At 37.6% G+C, this 19254-nt stretch overlaps 1 protein-coding gene across 5 annotated transcripts in view; it reads left to right on the top strand.

The window, feature by feature from the left end:
* The window catches only part of CCDC141 (coiled-coil domain containing 141), a 116098-nt gene that overhangs the window by 38874 nt on the left and 57970 nt on the right, over window positions 1-19254 (top strand). For all 5 annotated transcript variants that reach the window (XR_011324353.1, XM_069781566.1, XM_069781565.1 and 2 more), the window contains exons 7-8: window positions 4818-4937; window positions 18602-18796. Coding sequence is in view for 4 of the 5 variants with exons in the window: in XM_069781566.1 (XP_069637667.1) it covers window positions 4818-4937; window positions 18602-18796 (315 nt within the window). In the remaining variant the exon portion in view is untranslated. The remainder of the gene's footprint in view (window positions 1-4817; window positions 4938-18601; window positions 18797-19254) is intronic.

Here is a 19254-nt window from a genome sequence, read left to right as displayed (position 1 = left end):
TGTAACGAAAAATGGAGATTTTCATTATAACATCTGATAATGAGGATCTGCAAATCCAAATGTGTAAGTGCACATATATGAGAGGAAATCCACAGCAGTACCTAATGTGTAGAGAATTGTCTAAACATGGACTACGTCTGCTGGTGGTATGCTCTTTGCCGATTTTTTTCCAATAGCTGTACTCAGCGTACTGCAGCTACTGATAGCTAGAATAAAAACATTCAGTTTATCTCAAACAGTTTGGAGGCAACTCTGAAGATTGTCATCTAATGCATAAAACTATTTGAATCATCAAAAAGTTCTATGGAGTTCCTCTGTGAAGTTTTGACTTCATGTTTGATTCCAGCACATTTGGCAAAGGCATTTTTCATAAATATCAAAAATTGTATTTTACAATGAGTGCTAAGACATTTAGACCTAAATGGGTTTAAGTTATTCAAAACTCTATAATTGATCAATTTAAGATTACTTCTGTGCTAGCTACTTCTGGTGAAATCGTGGTGCCAGTGAACTTATCAGTGATTTTGCCACTGTCTTAATTATGGTCAATGCTTCTCCTCTTGTGTATTTCCAGATGTCTGATCTCCTGTCCTGTTTCTCCTCATAGTGATAACTTAGTTCCTCTTACTACTCTTGCATACATGGGTCAACTTCATAGAGTTTCCAGATTTTGATCCTATATAAAAAAAGCCCCACAAATTGAAACCAGATGAGTTTCTGACATCTTGTCAAACACACTTCATTGTTGGTCAGTCATAATCTTTCCTGAGAGTATACATATTCTTGTTAAATAGTGCATGTACCTATATGATTACTTGGCTTTAGTATTTCACAATTGCAAGCATTCCCTTCGAAACTGAAACAATTACTCTTATTAGATAATATTCTAAATAACTTCTGCATTTGGGAACATTGTGTAAACAAAGTCCTTTCTTAAAAAAAGGAGGCCAAAGAAAAAGCATACGCTGCTTTTGTCTACATAGACAAGAAACATCACAAATGAAAAGTACTGTTCCACTATATTGGAATTTGAAATGCTTTTGTTGACTGGTATACATCACATTTAGTGGTGTTTGCTTTTTTTAGTTCCATGGTCTTTTACAGACCATCACAAACATGGTATACCAAGCCACTAGTAGCTACTCTGGGACAATGCAATACTGATACTTAGTTCTTTTCCCATAAAAGATTATTTTGTTATACCTCTTCTTTATAAGGCTGTACTTGATCATAGAAAAATCACTAAAGCCTGGGCTTTAAATTGAAGTGCTGCATTTTTCTTTAAAAATGTGTCTGTGGTCCTATTTTGCCCTAACTTGTTGATTATGAAATTAGACAGGGATGCTTCACTAGCAATATTGTGAAAATAAATGCATGGAGGATTAGGGAAGGGCTTAGGTAGTATTGTTATGAGGAGACGGAAATGTCCGCAGGATAAGCCAAGGCAGATCTGTATTGTCTGATGATGCCTTCACATACTGATGATAAAAACATTATTTGAGACTTAAGACACTAAGTAAAGCATCAGCCACTCAAATACAGTGATTATTGTGGTGGAAAAAAAAACCCAAAACAAACCACACAAAACCGAAACCTGCCTGGTATTTAACAAAGTCAGCTTATTGTGAACGCACTGGAGAAATTATTTAAGAATAGCTCATCCTGCAGTTCAGAGTCGGTATGTCAAAATACATAGTGCAGGCTGCTGAAGTTCAAACTGCCTGAGGTAAGGTCATATCTAATTTATGGCATGTAAATATGTGTGTTTTAATACACACAGGAAGAAAAGGAGTTAAAACCCAAAGTTTTTCTCAGTGGGAATAATTTCTAGAAAGAAAAGTGTGTTACTTCTTAATTGCTGTTCTCTGCTGTATTTGCTCCTCCTCTCTGTAGTCTCACATTAGTGTCAGATTGTTCAAGAGGTTTGGTAGAGCCCAGGACAACGTATTTGTGTATGAGCTTTGAATTGGTGTGTGCAAGAATTCCCCTCCCGAAAATACCCCCGGCTACACAAGTGTATTGGGTGCCGGTGCCAGTGCCCAGGTCTGGCAGCCCAGGGCTGCAGGGGTGGGCGGCCTCTGTGAGGAGAGGCTGGACCTGCCCCAAGGCGGACACAGCTGGTTCCAGCCGGCTCCACAAGGGCCCCACCGCAGAGCACAGCTGAGCCCGTCAGCAAGGCTGGTGGTGCCTCTGTGAAAACGTATTTAAAAAAGGGTAAAACACTGCGCAGACATAGTGAGGGGAAAGAAAAGAGAATGAGAAACAACCCTGCGGACACCCAGGTCAGTGAAAAAGGAGGGGGAGGAGGTGCTCGAGGCGCTGGAGCTAGTATTCCCCTGCAGCCTGTGGAAGTTTTGGAAGAGACGATACCATGGCAGGCATTTCCCTGCGGCCTGTGGAGAGGACCGTGTCGGAGCAGATATCTACACTGCAGTTCATGGAGGAGTCCACGCTGGGGCAGTTGGATATTCCCTGAAGGAACTGTGGCCATGCAGAGGCCCTGCTGGAGCAGGGTGTCCTGACAGGAACTGCAGCCCCTGGAGGACCCGTGCTGGACCAGGGGGAAAGTGTGAGGAGGAAGGAGTGATAGAGAGAGGAACTGTTCTGTACTGACCATAACCCCCCATTCCTCATCCTGCTGTGCCTCTTGGTGAGGGGGGGGGGGTAGGCAGAGGAGATGGGAATGGAGGAGTGAAATTGAACCTGAAGAAAAGGGCTGGGTAGGACGAAGGTGTTTTAGTTTTGGTCTTTATTTCTCACCAAATCTATAATTGGCAACAAATAATTTTATTTTCCCCAAGCTGAGTCCATTTCACCTGTGATGGTAACTGGTAAGTGATATCCCTGTCTTCATCTGAACCCATGAACTTTTCATTTTATTTTCTCCCTCTGTTCTGTAAGGGGGGAGGAAGAGTGAGAGAGTGACTGGGTGGGTGTCTGGCAGATGGCCAAGGCCAACCCACCACAACAAGCTAAGCTACACTTTTGGTTTGGTTCCCCCCTCCTCCCCCAGTTATTTGTCGGAAAACTTGCTTCTGAATTGACAGTGAGAAATGTAGGAAGGCAATGGAAGACTATAAGCATTGAAATCACTTGGACCATAATCAGTGCAAAATGAGCAGTTTAGCAACCTGAGAAAAATCTTGAAGAGCCTTTGATTTCTGATGTGGATTATTCATGGCAAACGGAACAGATAATTATTGTAAATGAATGATAAAATTTAATTTTTGAAGAACAGGAGTGATTTTAGGTTTCAGTCAGTCAAGGAAAACCACTGTCTTTTTCAAACAGATCTATTAACCTTCTCTCTTTTCCCATCCCTCCACCAAAATCCCTGAAAGTAAGATTCTGTGGGTTTCTTTCTTAAAAAGCAGTTAAATATTCCCAGCTGTTGCTTAAGAACTAAGCTAGCACAACTGAAATCACTCAGAGGTATTAGCTGTAGTATTGTGAAGTGGTAAAGGGGTGACCACTTTACAGTAACAGGGTTAAAGAACGACTTTTTCCTCTGCCTAGCATTACAGAAATACTAGTTTGTTTTGCTAAGCAGATACATAATACAGAGAACAGTCCTAATTTATGGAGAAATTTTTCTTTCCCTTTTAGCACAGTTTTTATTGTCGATTCCATTCATTTGTATTTTGGTGGACCTATAGTAAATGTTCTGTGAAAATGTTCTTCAAGGAAAAATGTTTCAATCAGTAAGTACGCATCTGGAGGATATGCTTAAAAAATGAAGGTTTGGTAGTAAAATAACTTGTTTGCTTTCCTAGCTGTGTTGAACTCCTGAGATTAAGTGCCCAATTTTTTATTTGTAACTGTTTCCAACAGATTTTAAAGGTTCTCTCATTTTTAGACTTGTTTAAATTTATTAAAAATAGCTGCTACATGAGCAGACCAAAAAAAAAAATCTGTAGTGTGCTATTAAAATCTGTAGTACCTAGAGTACAAAGTAATTCTTAGTATGCCATACATGATTTAAGTTTAGTGGCGATTTTCCAGACTGAAAAGGTTGGAGGAAGTCTCCTTGATACTAATAACTCATTCTGACTACTATTTTAAAATGCAAAGCTTCACTCAGGAATTCTTGCCATGTGTTGTTTACAAAGAAAGTGAGAGGTACCTACTGTGAATCAAGCAGAAATAAATGCAAGTCATTCTGTGCAATTTAGAAGATGTACTTGTATACTGCATATGTTTGCTGCATATACTTGCTGAAGTAAGTCTAGTAAGATATAGTAATTTTTATTTTTTTTAAGCTACTGAAGATTATTCCACATACTATTATCTTAATAGCTTAACTGGGTTTTTCAAGCCAGGGATGGAGAGGTTCTATTAGGTCATAAGACCCATTTAGTCCCCCTCCCCCCTTTTCTTTTTGGTATTCTTACAGAAGTACTTAGACTTATAGTCTGTTACTGTATGCAAAGGGATATTTTTAAGTTAATGTGATTCTAGGGAAAATGTGCAATATCTTTATTGTGTTATAAAACAAGCATTTATTCTGTGTGTGACTATAACTTGATTTTTCTTTATCTGTGTTAATTTATAATTTGGTCATACTTGATGAAAACATTTTTGTCTGTTTTGTTATATATATGTTTGTTTTGACCACAATCCTTTCCTTCTGCATTTATTAACATTTAAATAATACAAATGCAAACGTTTGAATAAAAGCATGAACATTAGGAATGAAAAATGAAAGGAAGGAAAATTAGGTCTTCTTTTGTAGATGAAATTGTCTTGTACACATTTTAAAAAATGGACAGTTGCTTCTTAAATTTTTCACTGACAAGTTTTTTTTATTATTTATTTAGGTAATGTCTTGGTACAAGAAAAATATCAGAGATTATTTTCACAAGCAAAACTTAGGCTCATCTCTATTGGAAAATGAAGAGTTACTTCAAGAGCTTGAAGAAATGGAAGTCAAAGTGAAAGTAAGAAATATCATAATTGATCAGTGAAGCAACTTTAAAAATGAGTAGCAAAATGTGAACTTGGGCATTTAATAAGCACATATAGGAGTAGATACTTGGTACGTGTACATAAGATATGTATTTCTATATGTCTAAATGAGATATTTTTTATTTTACTTTTTTTAATGCAGGCCTCCAAGTTTCTCAGGGTTTTTCTCATTTAAAACTTTAAAAGCTATTGATAAAGTAAAAGAAAAGTAATCCGCGACATTTTTTAGTTGGTTTTTCAATCCAGTGATCAAGTTCCAGACTGGTAGTTTACATACTAAACCATTTGCAAAAAAAAAATCCCCCAAAACGCAAAGCAATTTTATTAGAATATTACCAAATTTTTAATGTTCATAAAGGATAAAAAGCCAGCCATTTCTACCATAATTCATTGTCACTGAACTGTGTACATCATTGGAAGATGTATTTGTCCATTTATTTCTTGGGAATAAAAGTAACTGAAAATACTGTTTTCATTGTGAATATCAGTTTTCCAGAGAATAAATCTGTTACCATCACTCATAAAAGCAAGATGGGATGAAAGAAAATGTTGACATATATATATATATATATAAAAGGATATTTGTATGATGTAAATTGCATATATTTAGAACCTTTTTGTAGATACCTCAATTGTGCTATCATCATGGAAGTGCTGTTGCTGGGTCAGGATCATTCCTTACCGTAACATTTTCAAGCAGTTGTATTTGGATAACCCAGGTGATGAATTAGGCCTTTTTCATCCCCAAACCCATTCTAATAGAAACAAATGCCTTTTTAAAGGCTATTGTATTGATAGCAACTAAGAGGTTTATGGTTGTTCACAGTTATATTTCCTTATAAGCTTTGTAGTTAAATGTCACATGTTTGCCTGTTTGCATAATTTATAGTTAACTGCTTCAGGGTTGTCATGTAAGAATACAATAATATTTCTAATGCTTGTCCAAGCAGCACATCAGAAAACACATTTTCTTCATCTAGGGAAGGTAAGTATGAAAAACTAAATTCTGCTGCAGAGCTTGAACAGACCTTTGGCACAAGAAAAGCAGAAGATAAACAGTAAATGAGTAAGCTGTGGGGTGTTCCCAAAGAAATAGGGACCCACAGAAATATTGGAAGTGTCCTAAAGCATTGCTGAATTTTAAAACTAGCCGAATGACCATTAATCTTCCCCACGTTCCATGTTGAAAGGCTGTTCTTGTAATTTGCTGTCTGAATTAGAAATGATACTGTAAGTGCAGAAAGGAGAAAAATATGCATTTTCATTTTGTATAAAAATCAATCCTTTTCATGGTTGAGCATCCAGAAACTAACTTACAACGATAACACTTATTATTACAGTTTCACCTAACAATTCTTCTCCCGTACATTTTGTGATAGATCATTCATATCATCTTACTGAATTGCTTTTTTTTTCCCTTAAGGTCATACAAAAATGTTTAGCATTGAAAATTTTTGTTACACATCCATGTAAATTAGAATTTAGAACATCTTACCTTTAGCCTTCTGCTGTTTTTACTAGCAGCATGTTCTAGCAGAGGGAAAGGAAATTCTTGAAGTGGATGTTAATGAACATGTTGATTATGCTTATGATGTGCAAAGAGAGTGGTCAGGTTGAAATGCACACTGCAAATATATTTCAGAAAGCTGAGTTATGGGGCTTTGTGCATTAGTTTTTACAGCAGGTGTTGAGACCAGAATAAAGGAGAAGCCTGGCATCTTGATTTTAAAATTCAGATAAAATATACCAATCAAATGTGTATTCCAGTAAATATCTGTTAGACAGCAGAGATTAATATTAGATGTCATCACTGCACAAAGTAGTGTTTTACTTGTATGGTTGGAATACACTGAAATATAGGACAACCTAGAAATGAACTTGGCATCATTGCTCACAGACTAAGCAAAAACAGACTTATAAGATATATCATGTCTGCACATGAAATACCTAAATCTTTGGCAACTCACAGGCCTTCAGCATCTGATCACTGAGCTGTAGTATTTTGACTTGGTATGTATTTTGGAACTGCAGTGCTATTGTGTGGAGTATTCATTCTGTTTGAGAAGCTGTTGACTAATTCCATGCGACAGTTCAGGGAAGGCCAGTGAAGAACTGGATACAATATTAAAAAAAAAATCATTTTACTAGTCCTGGAAACAGAAATATTATTTCCTCTGTATTCCCATAGATGGGTGCACAAAACTCCCTTAATACACTTTTCCTGTAAAATTTTCATTTCAGTTGGTCATACAACATGATACTATTGTGTCTACTTTCTAGGATACAATCTTTCATTCCAGTAACGACACAAATTCCTGGTAAGTCTGAAATTACAGGTAGCTGTTTTTGTCAAAAGAGCCTACTTCTAAAAAAGATCGTACTCAATCTCTATAACTGACCTTTCCTAATTATTACAGAGTACTTTGCTAGTTTTTGTGCAGCTAGAAGCTTTATTAAACATTGATTTTATATTTTCTCCTGAATCGCCTGTGAAGTTATTTAAATATAATGTGGCAAGAACATGTTTAGGAACAGAATGATTTAAAAAATGCAATACTACAAATTCATCTAGCTTTCTGTGAAGCAGGAAACCATCTATAATTCTCAAAATATGTTTTCAGGCTGCATTGAGAGCAAAAGAATGTTGTGATGTTTAACAACTCTGCTACATCTCTGCAACCTAACATACTTTGCAGATAATGATAGTATCACTGTAAAATGACACTGAGTACCTTGTAACACAATCTGCTATAAAAACATGCAACATATTCTGCTCTTTGGAGCTCTAGTTGGCATAGATTTTATACACATGCATGTGATCACCACACATTTGGGTATTTGCTGGGCACTTTTGTGGTGCGGAGTTATCAGAATTATTTTCTATTTGTTCGATTTTTGTCATATGAGATTTTTTCTGCAAGGACTAACTTTCTCCCTGAAATCAAGAGTCATTATATACCTTGACAATAACTTGTAATATGTGACAAAATTGTAAAATACTCATGAAAATATTGCAGGGTTTACATGGAATGGGGGAAATAAACCCACCACAAGCACCCCACTATACATAGCTATGGTACCATTCCATGTTATTTGGAAAATCTTAGAGTAGAAATTAAGTCCATATTTTCAAATACAAGGACAACTAACTACTTCAGTGCTTTAAAATTCCTCCACCTCTATTGAGCAATTTTTTAATATGTCTGATTCTTTAATGTTTATTGAGATACAGACACCTGTTTTTACTGTGTTGTCCTGGTTTCAGCTGGGATAGAGTTAACTGTACCTAGTAGCTGGTACAGTGCTATGTTTTGAGTTCAGTATGTGAAGAATGTTGATAACACTGATGTTTTCAGTTGTTGCTCAGTAGTGTTTAGACTAGAGTCAAGGATTTTTCAGCTTCTCATGCCCAGCCAGGGCGCCTGACCCAAACTGGCCAACGGTGTATTCCATACCATGTGACGTCCCATCTAGTTTAGGAACTGGGAAGTGGGGGGCAGGGAATCGCCGCTCGGGGACTGGCTGGGTGTCAGTCGGCGGGTGGTGAGCAATTGCCCTGCGCATCATTTGTACATTCCAATCCTTTTATTACTACTGTTGTCATTTTATTAGTGTTATCATTATCATTATTAGTGTCTTCTTTTCTGTTCTATTAAACCGTTCTTATCTCAACCCAGGACTTTTACTTCTTTTCCTGATTTTCTCCCCCATCCCACTGGATAGGGGGGAGTGAGTGAGCGGCTGCGTGGTGCTTAGTTGCTGGTTGGGGTTAAACCATGACGTGTATATATTGGAAGCAATCTCTTTAGCAATAGGAAAACCACAATATCAGTTTTTCCTAGTAACGTTAAATCTATGTTTGGAATTACCTTTCCTTCAGGAATCTCTTTAGTGTCCAACTTATGCTCTAATAAATAAAAAAGTGAATATTCTACATTAATTTCAGAGTAAAATGTAATTTCCAGAAGTCTTCAGAAATTTTATCAGTTCAGTTAACTATTTTATCAGTTTATGTAAGAAAATATGGAAATGGTTGTGAGGAACATGTTCAGGAAGAACACTTAGGAGTACCTTATAGAGTAATTGGCTAATTAATTAATTACATGCTTTTTCTGTAACTTGGTCATTGCTTAGAGCATAGCTGATGTCTGCTGTCATTTGTCTAGTTCCCTCATGCCAAACCTGAATATTTCCAAAAAAGCAATTAGGGTCTTTAAAATACTTTATTTACTTTGCTGCAAAAATAAAGGTAGATTTGGTTAGCATCTTTCCCATGCTGTCTGAATGACCATGACAATTTCTAATGACGTTCTGTTAGAAGTAATAAGGATATTGATAAACTAGTCTTAAACTACTTTGAGATTTCTGTATTAGGTTCTAGAGTGCTGTAAATGAATCTTTGCAAGTAATATTTCATCTGTATGCTGTAGCTTTGAGGCTATGGTGAAAAGTTTCTGTGTAATAGACATGCAGGGTAAGTGTAAGTGTTCTCATAGTGAGTAAGGTAGTGGAAAGTTCTGGTATCTGAACAGTTTCACACAAAGAAAATACACGTGTTTATTTACATGTGCTGTTGCATTAGGAAGAACAAGACAAATTATTTGCTTAAATTGTTCAGAAGCTAGCCTAAGAAGGATTTGCAGGATTAACTCCTTATTTATGCAACTGGGCTGAGAGAAGAAAGGAGCACTGTTTATTATGTTCTCAAGTTGATATCTTATCTTGAACCCCACCTTGCTAAGAGGTGAAACCACTGAAAACTTCATCACTATCTTGTACAATAATCATAGAATCATAGAATCATTTAGGTTGTAAAGACCTTCAAGATCATCGAGTCCAACCATTAACCATGCCCACTAAACCATGTCCTGAAGTACCCTGTCCACTCGCTTTTTGAATATCTCCAGGGATGGAGACTCAACCACTTCCCTGGGCAGCACATTCCAATGTCTGACAACCCTCTCAGTAAAAAAAAATTTCCTAATATCTAACCTAAATCTCCCTTGCCTCAACTTGAGGCTATTTCCTCTTGTCCTATCTCCAGCCACCTGACAGAAGAGACCAGCACCCACCTCCCTACAACCCCCCTTCAGGTAGTTGCAGAGAGCGATAAGGTCTCCCCTCAGCCTCCTCTTCTCCAGACTAAACAGCTCCAGCTCCCTCAGCCGCTCCTCATAAGACTTGTGCTCCAGGCCCCTCACCAACTTGGTTGCCCTTCTCTGGACACGCTCCAGCACTTCAATGTCTTTCCTATAGCGAGGGGCCCAAAACTGAACACAGCACTCGAGGTGCGGCCTCACCAGTGCCGAATACAGGGGAACACTCACCTCCCTGCTCCTGCTGGCCACACTATTTCTGACACAGGCCAGGATGCTGTTGGCCTTCTTGGCCACCTGGGCACACTGCTGGCTCATATTCAGCCAGCTGTCAACCAGCACCCCCAGGTCTTTCTCTACTGGGCAGCTTTCCAGCCACTCTTCCCCAAGCCTGTAGCGCTGCATGGGGTTGCTGTGACCGAAGCGCAGGACCCGGCACTCGGCCTCGTTGAACTTCATACAGTTGGCCTCAGCCCATCGATCCAGCCTGTCCAGATCTCTCTGTAGAGCCTTCCTACCCTCAAGGAGATCGACCCTGCATCCCAACTTGGTGTCGTCTGCAAACTTGCTGAGGGGGCACTCGATCTCCTCGTCCAAATCGTCGATAAAGATGTTAAGCAGAACCGGGCCCGACACCGAGCCCTGGGGAACACCACTTGTGACCTGCCGCAAACTGGATTTCACCCCATTCACCACAACCCTCTGGGCTCGTCCATCCAGCCAGTTTTTCACCCAGTGAAGAGTGCACCCATCCAGGCCACGAGAAGTCAGTTTCTCAAGGAGTATGCCATGAGAGACAGTGTCAAAGGCCTTACTGAAGTCGAGGCAGATAACATCCACAGCCTTTCCCTCATCTACTAGGCAGGTCACCTGGTCATAAAAGGAGATCAGGTTGGTCAAGCAGGACCTGCCTTTCATAAACACATGCTGACTGGGCCTGATCCCCTTCTTATCCTGGACTTGCCATGTGAGTGCTCTCAAGACAAACTGTTCCACAATCTTCCCTGGTACCGAGGTCAGGCTGACAGACCTGTAGTTCCCCGGATCCTCCCTCCGACCTTTCTTATAAATGGGAGTCACATTGGCAAGCCTCCAGTCCTCTGGGACCTCCCCTGTTGACCAGGATCGCTGATAGATGATAGAGAGTGGCTTGGCAAGGACCTCCGCCAGTTCCCTCAGTACTCTTGGATGGATCCCATCAGGTCCCATAGATTTCTGAGTGTCCAGATGGCATAGCAGGTCCCTAACTATTTCCTCCTGGATTAAGGGGGGTATGTTCTGCTCTTCATCCTCACCTTCCAGCTCAAGGGGTGGAGTACCCTGAGGATAATTGGACTCACTATTAAAGACTGAGGCAAAGAAGGCATTAAGTACCTCAGCCTTTTCCTCATCTCTGGTGGGTACGTTCCGCTCTGTATCCATTAAAGGAAAGATATTCTCCTTGGGATTCTTTTTACTGTTAACATATTTGTAAAAATATTTTTTGTTGTCCCTTACAATAGTGGCCATATTTAGTTCTAGCTGAGCTTTTGCCTTTCTAATTTTCCCTCTGTATGATCTAACAAGATCCCTGTACTCCTCCCAAGTTGCCCACCCTTTCCTCCAGAGATGATAAACTCTCCTTTTTTACTTGAGTCCTAGCAAAAGCTCCCCATTCAGCCAGGCAGGTCATTTTCCTCGGTGGTTTGACTTGCAGCACATGGGAATCAAGACCAGAGATAAAACCAAAGATTCATCATTGGAGAAAAAGCCCTCAACCCTCCAAAACATTAAAAGCACACCTGCCCAGGATTGAAGAGAAGAGGCAGATTTAGGAAATGATGTTTCAATGTTGCTGGCACTGATTAACTCCTCGGTGTTACATCTCTGTGTGTTGGAGGTGCTTGGCATGGTAAAAAAGAACTGCTAGCCTGCTAGCACCACTTTGTGGCCAAATAATTTTAGAGATGAAGAAAATATTCTAAATTGTTTGCATTTTTGTCTAGTTTCTGCTACTTTTCAGGACTGAACAATGCTGGAATCAGTCCTCCGTTTGGTAAGGATTAGTAGCAAGATGGAGAGTACTTCTCTGTTTTATAGAACTGCACGCTTATTGGGTCTGGAGTAGCCATGCTAGGTAATAACATGATCTAATGAGGTTTCCAGATCATTCTTAATGACCAAATTAAATATCACTATCAGCGGTATTAATTGCTATCTTTATTGATATTAACATAAGGATTGAGAATATCGTATTTACCTGGTTTTTTCCCCAGATCTCACAGCTAATGCTTAGATACATGGAAAAGTTATTTCGCAGTTAAATATCTGGAGCTCTATTGTCTCTCTGGCCTTCCTGGATGGCCATGCTCCTTCACTGCTCTCTGCATGGTTGCAAACTCAGGCTATCCAGCTCTTCTTACCAGTTTTGCTGAGACTGGCATTCTACTGAGGAGTTTGACAAGTATTGCATTTCATCTGCATAGCAGATGTTTTAACACACTCCTGTATTTTGATAGCTAGAACAAAGCATGCAAAGAAAAAGAAGATTTCTTTATGGGCAATTTCATTTTTACCTAAACATTCATCTTTCACGTGCAGCAGATGCAAATTGACACTTATCTATCAGGTTCTTCTTACTATCTGATTTTCCTGTAGTGCTATCTTACTGCCTTGGGAGACTGCTCCTTTTCTATTGTTTTTCTGTTAATGATTTGGGGTGGGTTGGGTTGGTTTTGGTTTTTTTGGTAGGTCCTTCTCTGTCCTGGGATTATCTTTTAACATCTCAACAATTTTCTGGGAGATGATTGACTTTGAATTACTTTTTCCTCTTTCTGCCTGTTGATTTTAACAACTCACTGTTAAATACGCTGATATAGCCATCCACTGAACTTCCCAACAGACAGATCATATGGTAATTGTCATGGCAGGTCACAATCATTTGCAGTTCTCTTAGTGCACAGTGTTTTATTTGTCATTTGAGGGAATGATATGATTATATTGGTAGCTAGTTATACTGCAATGTAGCTATTGAAGGTAAAAGCCTTTCAAATACTCACAGGGGCTAACTTATCAATGTACCAATGTATCCAATGAATCAATTACAGGCAGAAGTTAGGCTCAGAAAAAGTTCAGTTGTGAACATTTTTGCAGTATGAGAGAAGGGGCCAATTTATCACATATTCTGAAAGATACATATTTTTATACTTAATTTGCTTGTGGTTTAAATGCTACTTTGTCTACTATATGGATCATGATCTGAAGTCAAATAAATGTGTTTCAAGGTTGTCTCAGATTAACCCTAGAGTATTCCAGTAAACACAATTTTACACAACTTCTCAGGTTTTAATCCAAAGTTAGAATTTTTAAGTAAGAAATATTTATGGTATAGACCAAAAAAGCCCATTTATCTTACAATAGCTGTTTAGTAACCAGATAAAGTTGTAGGTATTTCTACTCCCCCCCCCCCCCCTCCAGGCTTGTGCTGGGTATTTCTGAAGGCAGGAAAAGTTCAAGACTTTTACTTAAAGCCACAATAATTTTACTTCATCAGTTTTAACACTCTTGAAAAATACCTGATTAATCAAGGAACCTAGAAAGAGCTCATTTTCCCTGCTAAATGGAATAGTGAAAGCAAGTGTTTAAAAGACTTACTACTGTGAGGAAAAGTAAGAATAGTGACATGAGCTAAGGAGACACATTGCAATGTGTCTTTAATAGGTCAGAGGCATTCACAAGCATTTCTTGACAAATTGAAAAGTCAAGGTAATAGTAGGCTTTCTGTTCCTTTCAGGGAAAATGAGTAACAAATATTTTAGTGTTAACTAACAGATTGTTACGAATTTAACATGTAGAAGGCTGAAGGACAGGAAAAACTGACAAAGATTTTTCCACTGAGTTTGTATGTTCTGTTGATGGAAAGTGTAGGCTTTTTATGTGTAGAAACATTTCCTTATAAATAGAAAGCTGAAAATGAAATTGTCGTTAGCTATTTTACATAAAATTCCACCAAGTTTGACTAATGATAAAATAGGATAGGAAATGAGTCTAACTACATTTAATACCTTCAGAGAGTGTGCAAGGTTGTAATGTTCATAGAAAATTTTAAACTATAAATTATTCTAATAAATTGGTTTTTTGAGCTTGTGTCAAAGGTTAGAGAAACTTGCCTCAGTATAAATGAGGCAGAGTTTAACCTCTGCTTTAAGATCACCTAAAAGCTGTTGTTGGCCACCTTGTACCAAACAGATTTATGCATGTTGTTACAGTGAAATCCTCTTATAGGAAATCATTTCACTGCAAGTTGAGTCATTTTCTTGTAATTAGCCTTGCCTGCTGTAATTATAATTTACACATTGCAATACACTGAAACAATTCAGAACTTTTTTGGTTTTCTGTATCTGCTTCTAAGCTAACTATAGACAATTTTGTTTCCTGTTACATTAAAATAAGCAATTTTCGTTCTTGCATAAAATATTATTTTTAATTATTATACAAATAGCCTATAATAACAAAATGAGGATGAATGCATTCAACTGCACTTTCTTCGCCTTTTTTTTCGGTTGATTACTATTGGTCCTAGTTAAAAGCTCCCAACTGCAGTGTTGTTTTCTATTCTCATTAACGTCTATATGTTTAAATGTAAGTGAAATTTTGATTAGAATCTGACCATGGAATGCATTTGGTACCAGTCATTCCAGCTGCAAATATTGGAAGATGGTGACATGGTGGTGTTCATACAAATTGTTAGGGGTCCACACCTTATTCATAAATAGGAGAATTAAGCTTTGTGTATGGAGAGACCCCCTTACATTTTTTCCCAAGATTTCGTTCAGGTAAAAAGGAACAAATACAGCACAGCAGACTGTAATTTTCCTCAAAATACTCATTCTTGCTGAATATTACTTAAGACAGAGACAAAGACAGGATTTTATGAAAGGGGAATTGTCATTAAATAATACAGTGCAGGCTTTCATTTAATTAAAAGTATAGGCTCAAGATTATTGCATCCAGATCTCAGAGGTGTTCATTAATTTGAAAGAAAAATAAAGCAAAAAAAAAAAAAATTGGGAAGATTTTGCTATAGTTGTTTATCAGTAATAGACAAAATGAAAAAAAAATTGGGGAAGAAAATTGCTTTTATTGTGCCCCAGATTAACCTTTTCTTATTTTGCTAGGAAGCTGAAAGTGTTCAGTTCAGGTCCTCAAGAAATACTTACATGGGGGGGTTTTTTGAGTGTTTTCTTGGGAAGTGATGCAATTTAATTGCAGGATATTCTAAATCAGCAGTATTTTTTACAAGCATACAAGGAAATAACAGTGGGCAGCATTTGGCCTTCAGGTGCTTGTTTGTGGAAGAGCTGAGCTTGAAAAATCTGAGAAGGCTTTTCATAAGGGTTCCTTTATGGAAGGAAAGAAGGGTTAGCATGAGTGAGACAAGTTTGCATCTTTGTAGGCGTACAGTGCAGGTATATTGAAGGATAACCAGAACACAGTTCTTGATGGAATTCTGGAATTCTGATACATCTTTCTTTTTCAAAATGAAACGAAGCTAAATCCGTTGAGAGATGTGGAATTAGTTTTCTTACCATACCACTTAGAATCTGGTTGAAATATTTTAACACAATTAAATTATTTTATGCTGTCTCTTGGGTTGGTTTTTTTTGTTTGGTTGTTTTTTTTTTAAAATTATTATTATTTTATTTTATTGGTAATACTATAATAGAAGTTAAAAGCAAAAGTAGGTTTAACATGAAAAAGCTAAGTAAGGCATTAATGCAGATCTTTCAGTTTTTACAGCTGCTTAGCTCTTCCATGGCAGAAAGGTGAAGAGTATTCACCACAGTGGAAAAATTAGTTACAAACTCAGCAGGATTGCCATAATTTTCCTTTTCCTGTTCATCAGATTTTCAGGATGAAGGAATATGTTGCATTGTACAGAAATAGGATAATGATCAAATAAGTGTGTAATCTGAGACATTTCTACTACTTCAGTGAAGGTTTTAGCAGTCCTTTTATGTTTATTAGCATGAAGTCTTTTTTAAAATTTTTCTCCTCAAAAAGCTTACTTAATACCTAAATAAGCTTTAATGTCCTTTTAAATTGGTTTTAATTTAGTGAACATTTGCTTGTTAAAATCTTGTTTAGATTCTCATTTATCCTATAAAATATGTATCCTTTTTTTCCTCAGCTTTGCTAAAATATTTGTCTCTGTTTATAACCTGCAGCAGTTAGTACCACAGACTAATTAACGCAGAAAGGTTCATCACTTAATATATCTTGGTAACTGGTTTTTTGAGAGAGATTAAAGGTATTTTTATATAATTCATGATTTTGAGACTATTGCATTGCTATGTATCAACACCACACCAGGCATCACATTCCTTATTCCCATGGGTTTGTTCATATTTTAAAATTACTTTTGTTACCCACGCCAATACTCTGTTCCAGCTTTAGTTCATGTGCTGTGAAGCTGCAGAAATGAATTCAAAGTTCAAGGCAAGAACATACAGGCATGGTCTGAATGCGTATGTTTTCTATTTGAGGTGTATTTTTCACTGACCTGTGAGTAATGCTAGATCTTTTTCCTGAATTGTTCAAGTTAATCTAGAATGCAGAAAGGAAATTAGTCCTTTCCATTGGAATTGCCATGTACTATTTAAGGTTGGCTATGTTGGGCAATGGGTGTGTTGGGAACTGTAGGGTGTCTCTCACTTGTTAGTCACTGGTCCAGATCTAGTCCATACCAATAGGGAGGGAGAGAGAACTGTATCTGGTGGAGAAGTCTATGTAAAATAAGTTGCTGAACTTTTTGAACATGTGTGTTTATCATACCACTTCTTGTCACAACAATGGGCAATGTCAGAAAACTGAACTACATAGAACAAAATAGCTCTACTCCTGCTTACTGTACTTCAAAGAAGGATGAAGCAGCATGGTGGGACACTGTGAGGGAATTAGAATTGCTGCTGTTTGTGAAAGATCTGTGAATAACCAGATTACTTCTTTTGGGAAAACTTCCAGAACAGCATCTTTCACTAGCAATAATTTCACTAAAAAGAAACAACAAATATGAGGCTAATGTTCTTTAAGCAAGCTGAAAATAAAGGAACCTACCCTGTAATCTTATTGTACCACGTGCACGCTTTGGAGTGTTTTAATGAAAAAACTTGTCTATTTTAAAATATTTTTCTGTCTGCTTTACCAGCCATTTGATACAAATCTGTGAAAAGAAATGCTAAATGAATTTCAAAAAGGTTCTTCTCTTATTTAATTCATTACCAGAAAAAGTGGAGGAAATACACTAGCTAAGGCATGGGAAATTGCAGTATAGTATCAGATGCTCCTTTTGTTTTGAACAGCATAATAAGGCACCAATTTTAAGTGTTGACAAGCACAGCAGGGATAAAGTACACTGTGTAACAGTTTTACTGTTTTATAGTTTTCTCTATAAAAACACAGCAAAAAATGAAGAAGCGACTAAACACCAAAGCAGTAGTTGCATGACAGGAAGAGATGAAATGGTGTTTTTCCCTTGACTCTCTTAAAGCTATTTTCCATTTGGGATATCCATTCTGATATGCCTTTCAATACCCCTTTATAACCTAAAGAAGATAGTGGGACTGAATACTGTAATAGCATTTATCACAGGTAAAAAAATGTAGGGAAAAGGCTTTATTCATGACGGTTTAATCCCTAAATTTGATCTATAATTTGGGTCAGTACACTAGAAGCACAAGTCAGTTCAGCATGAATAGTTGAAAAAAGAAATAGGAGTAAAATAGACAATCAGTTCTGATTACCTAAATATGCTTCCAAGTGGTATGATGTAGACAGAATATCTATATGCAAACTTGAACTGATTCATTTGAATCCATTTTAAAGCACTTTAGTTTTAAAGTACCTAGCTCAGTTAAGTGTCAGTAATGTTTCTGACTCTGTGGCTTGGAATTCTGAAGTATGATCTTCCTTTTAAAAACATCTCTTCTACCTGTCACTTCCACTAGGAACATTCATGGTCAGATAAGGCAGAGACATGCTTTGAACAGACTTGTGTTTTTGGGCAGGAAATCAGGGAAAATGAAGAGAGTCAAGGATGATAGCACACCTCACTGTAAGGGAGAGTCGTTTGATTTAATTGATTACCAAACAGCTCTCAGCAGAAATTGTCTCGCTGGAAGCAGCTATTATCTAGGCAATGTTTTAATTTGTCCTTCATTAAACAGTTGGGCTTAAAGGGCTGTTTGTCGTGGGAGTGTGGTCTTACCAAGTAGAAGTTTCTTGTCTTTATGTTACCTAGACCATTTTTCCCAGCAGACACTCTAGTAACTGCTACTTCCACCTGTGCAACCGTGTCAAAGAATGTAGAATGCCACCACTTAAAACTCTGTCACTAAAACCATAATTTGCTGAGAACTCCCTCCTGGTAGAAATATTGTTTTAAATGGTGATAACTTTCAGGCCTATAAATGTGATACATATTTTCCAGTATTTATGTTATTATTGTGCAGGTATATTACTTTTCTATGTGTAGTTGATTAAAATGGAATTTTTCCTGTTAGGAATGGAATTCTACTGTGGAACAATTGGAAGCTGAAGCACTTAAGATCTTGCTTTCAGAGGACTATACAGAAAAAGACCATCTAAAGCTTTCAAATCAGAAAATCTGTCTGTTGCGAGAAGAAGTGTGCTTCCACATGGAAGAAAGGAAAGCCCTGCTACAAGAGGCCAATGACTTTTTTCATACTGCTGGCAAGGTTGGTAAGAAGCCAAGTCTCTAATAATAACCTGATAACACAACTGTCAGTGTGCTCTTGAAGACTGATGTATGTGGGATTATGCAAACAGAGTTTGCTAAACAATTTGAAATGGAAAATTACAAATCTGATTACCCTTTAATATGACTTTTTTCCTCAAACTTCTGTCCAAAATGGCAAATGCATTTTGAAAAAACATTTTTTTAAAAAAAGTATATTGAGAAGAGCACTCAGTTTCCAATATAAGGTATTTGGGAAATATTATCTGCCGAAAATTGGACTTCAACATCATGGACCCTGTCATGATGGCATAATGCTATATGAAGATACAGGAGCTGCTCTAAAATACCTGAACTGTTATAGTCTAGTGTGGATACCAGAAACGATGTCTGTACTTGCAGTGGTCTCCACAGGGGCTAATTAATAATCCAACATAAGAAAAATCAAGGACAGCATAC

The sequence above is a fragment of the Haliaeetus albicilla genome, chromosome 4 (assembly GCF_947461875.1).
Source record: "Haliaeetus albicilla chromosome 4, bHalAlb1.1, whole genome shotgun sequence".
Classification (NCBI taxonomy): Eukaryota; Metazoa; Chordata; class Aves; order Accipitriformes; family Accipitridae; genus Haliaeetus; species Haliaeetus albicilla.
The sequence above is the reverse complement of the archived record's forward strand: the minus strand, read 5'-3'. Positions and strand labels throughout refer to the sequence as shown.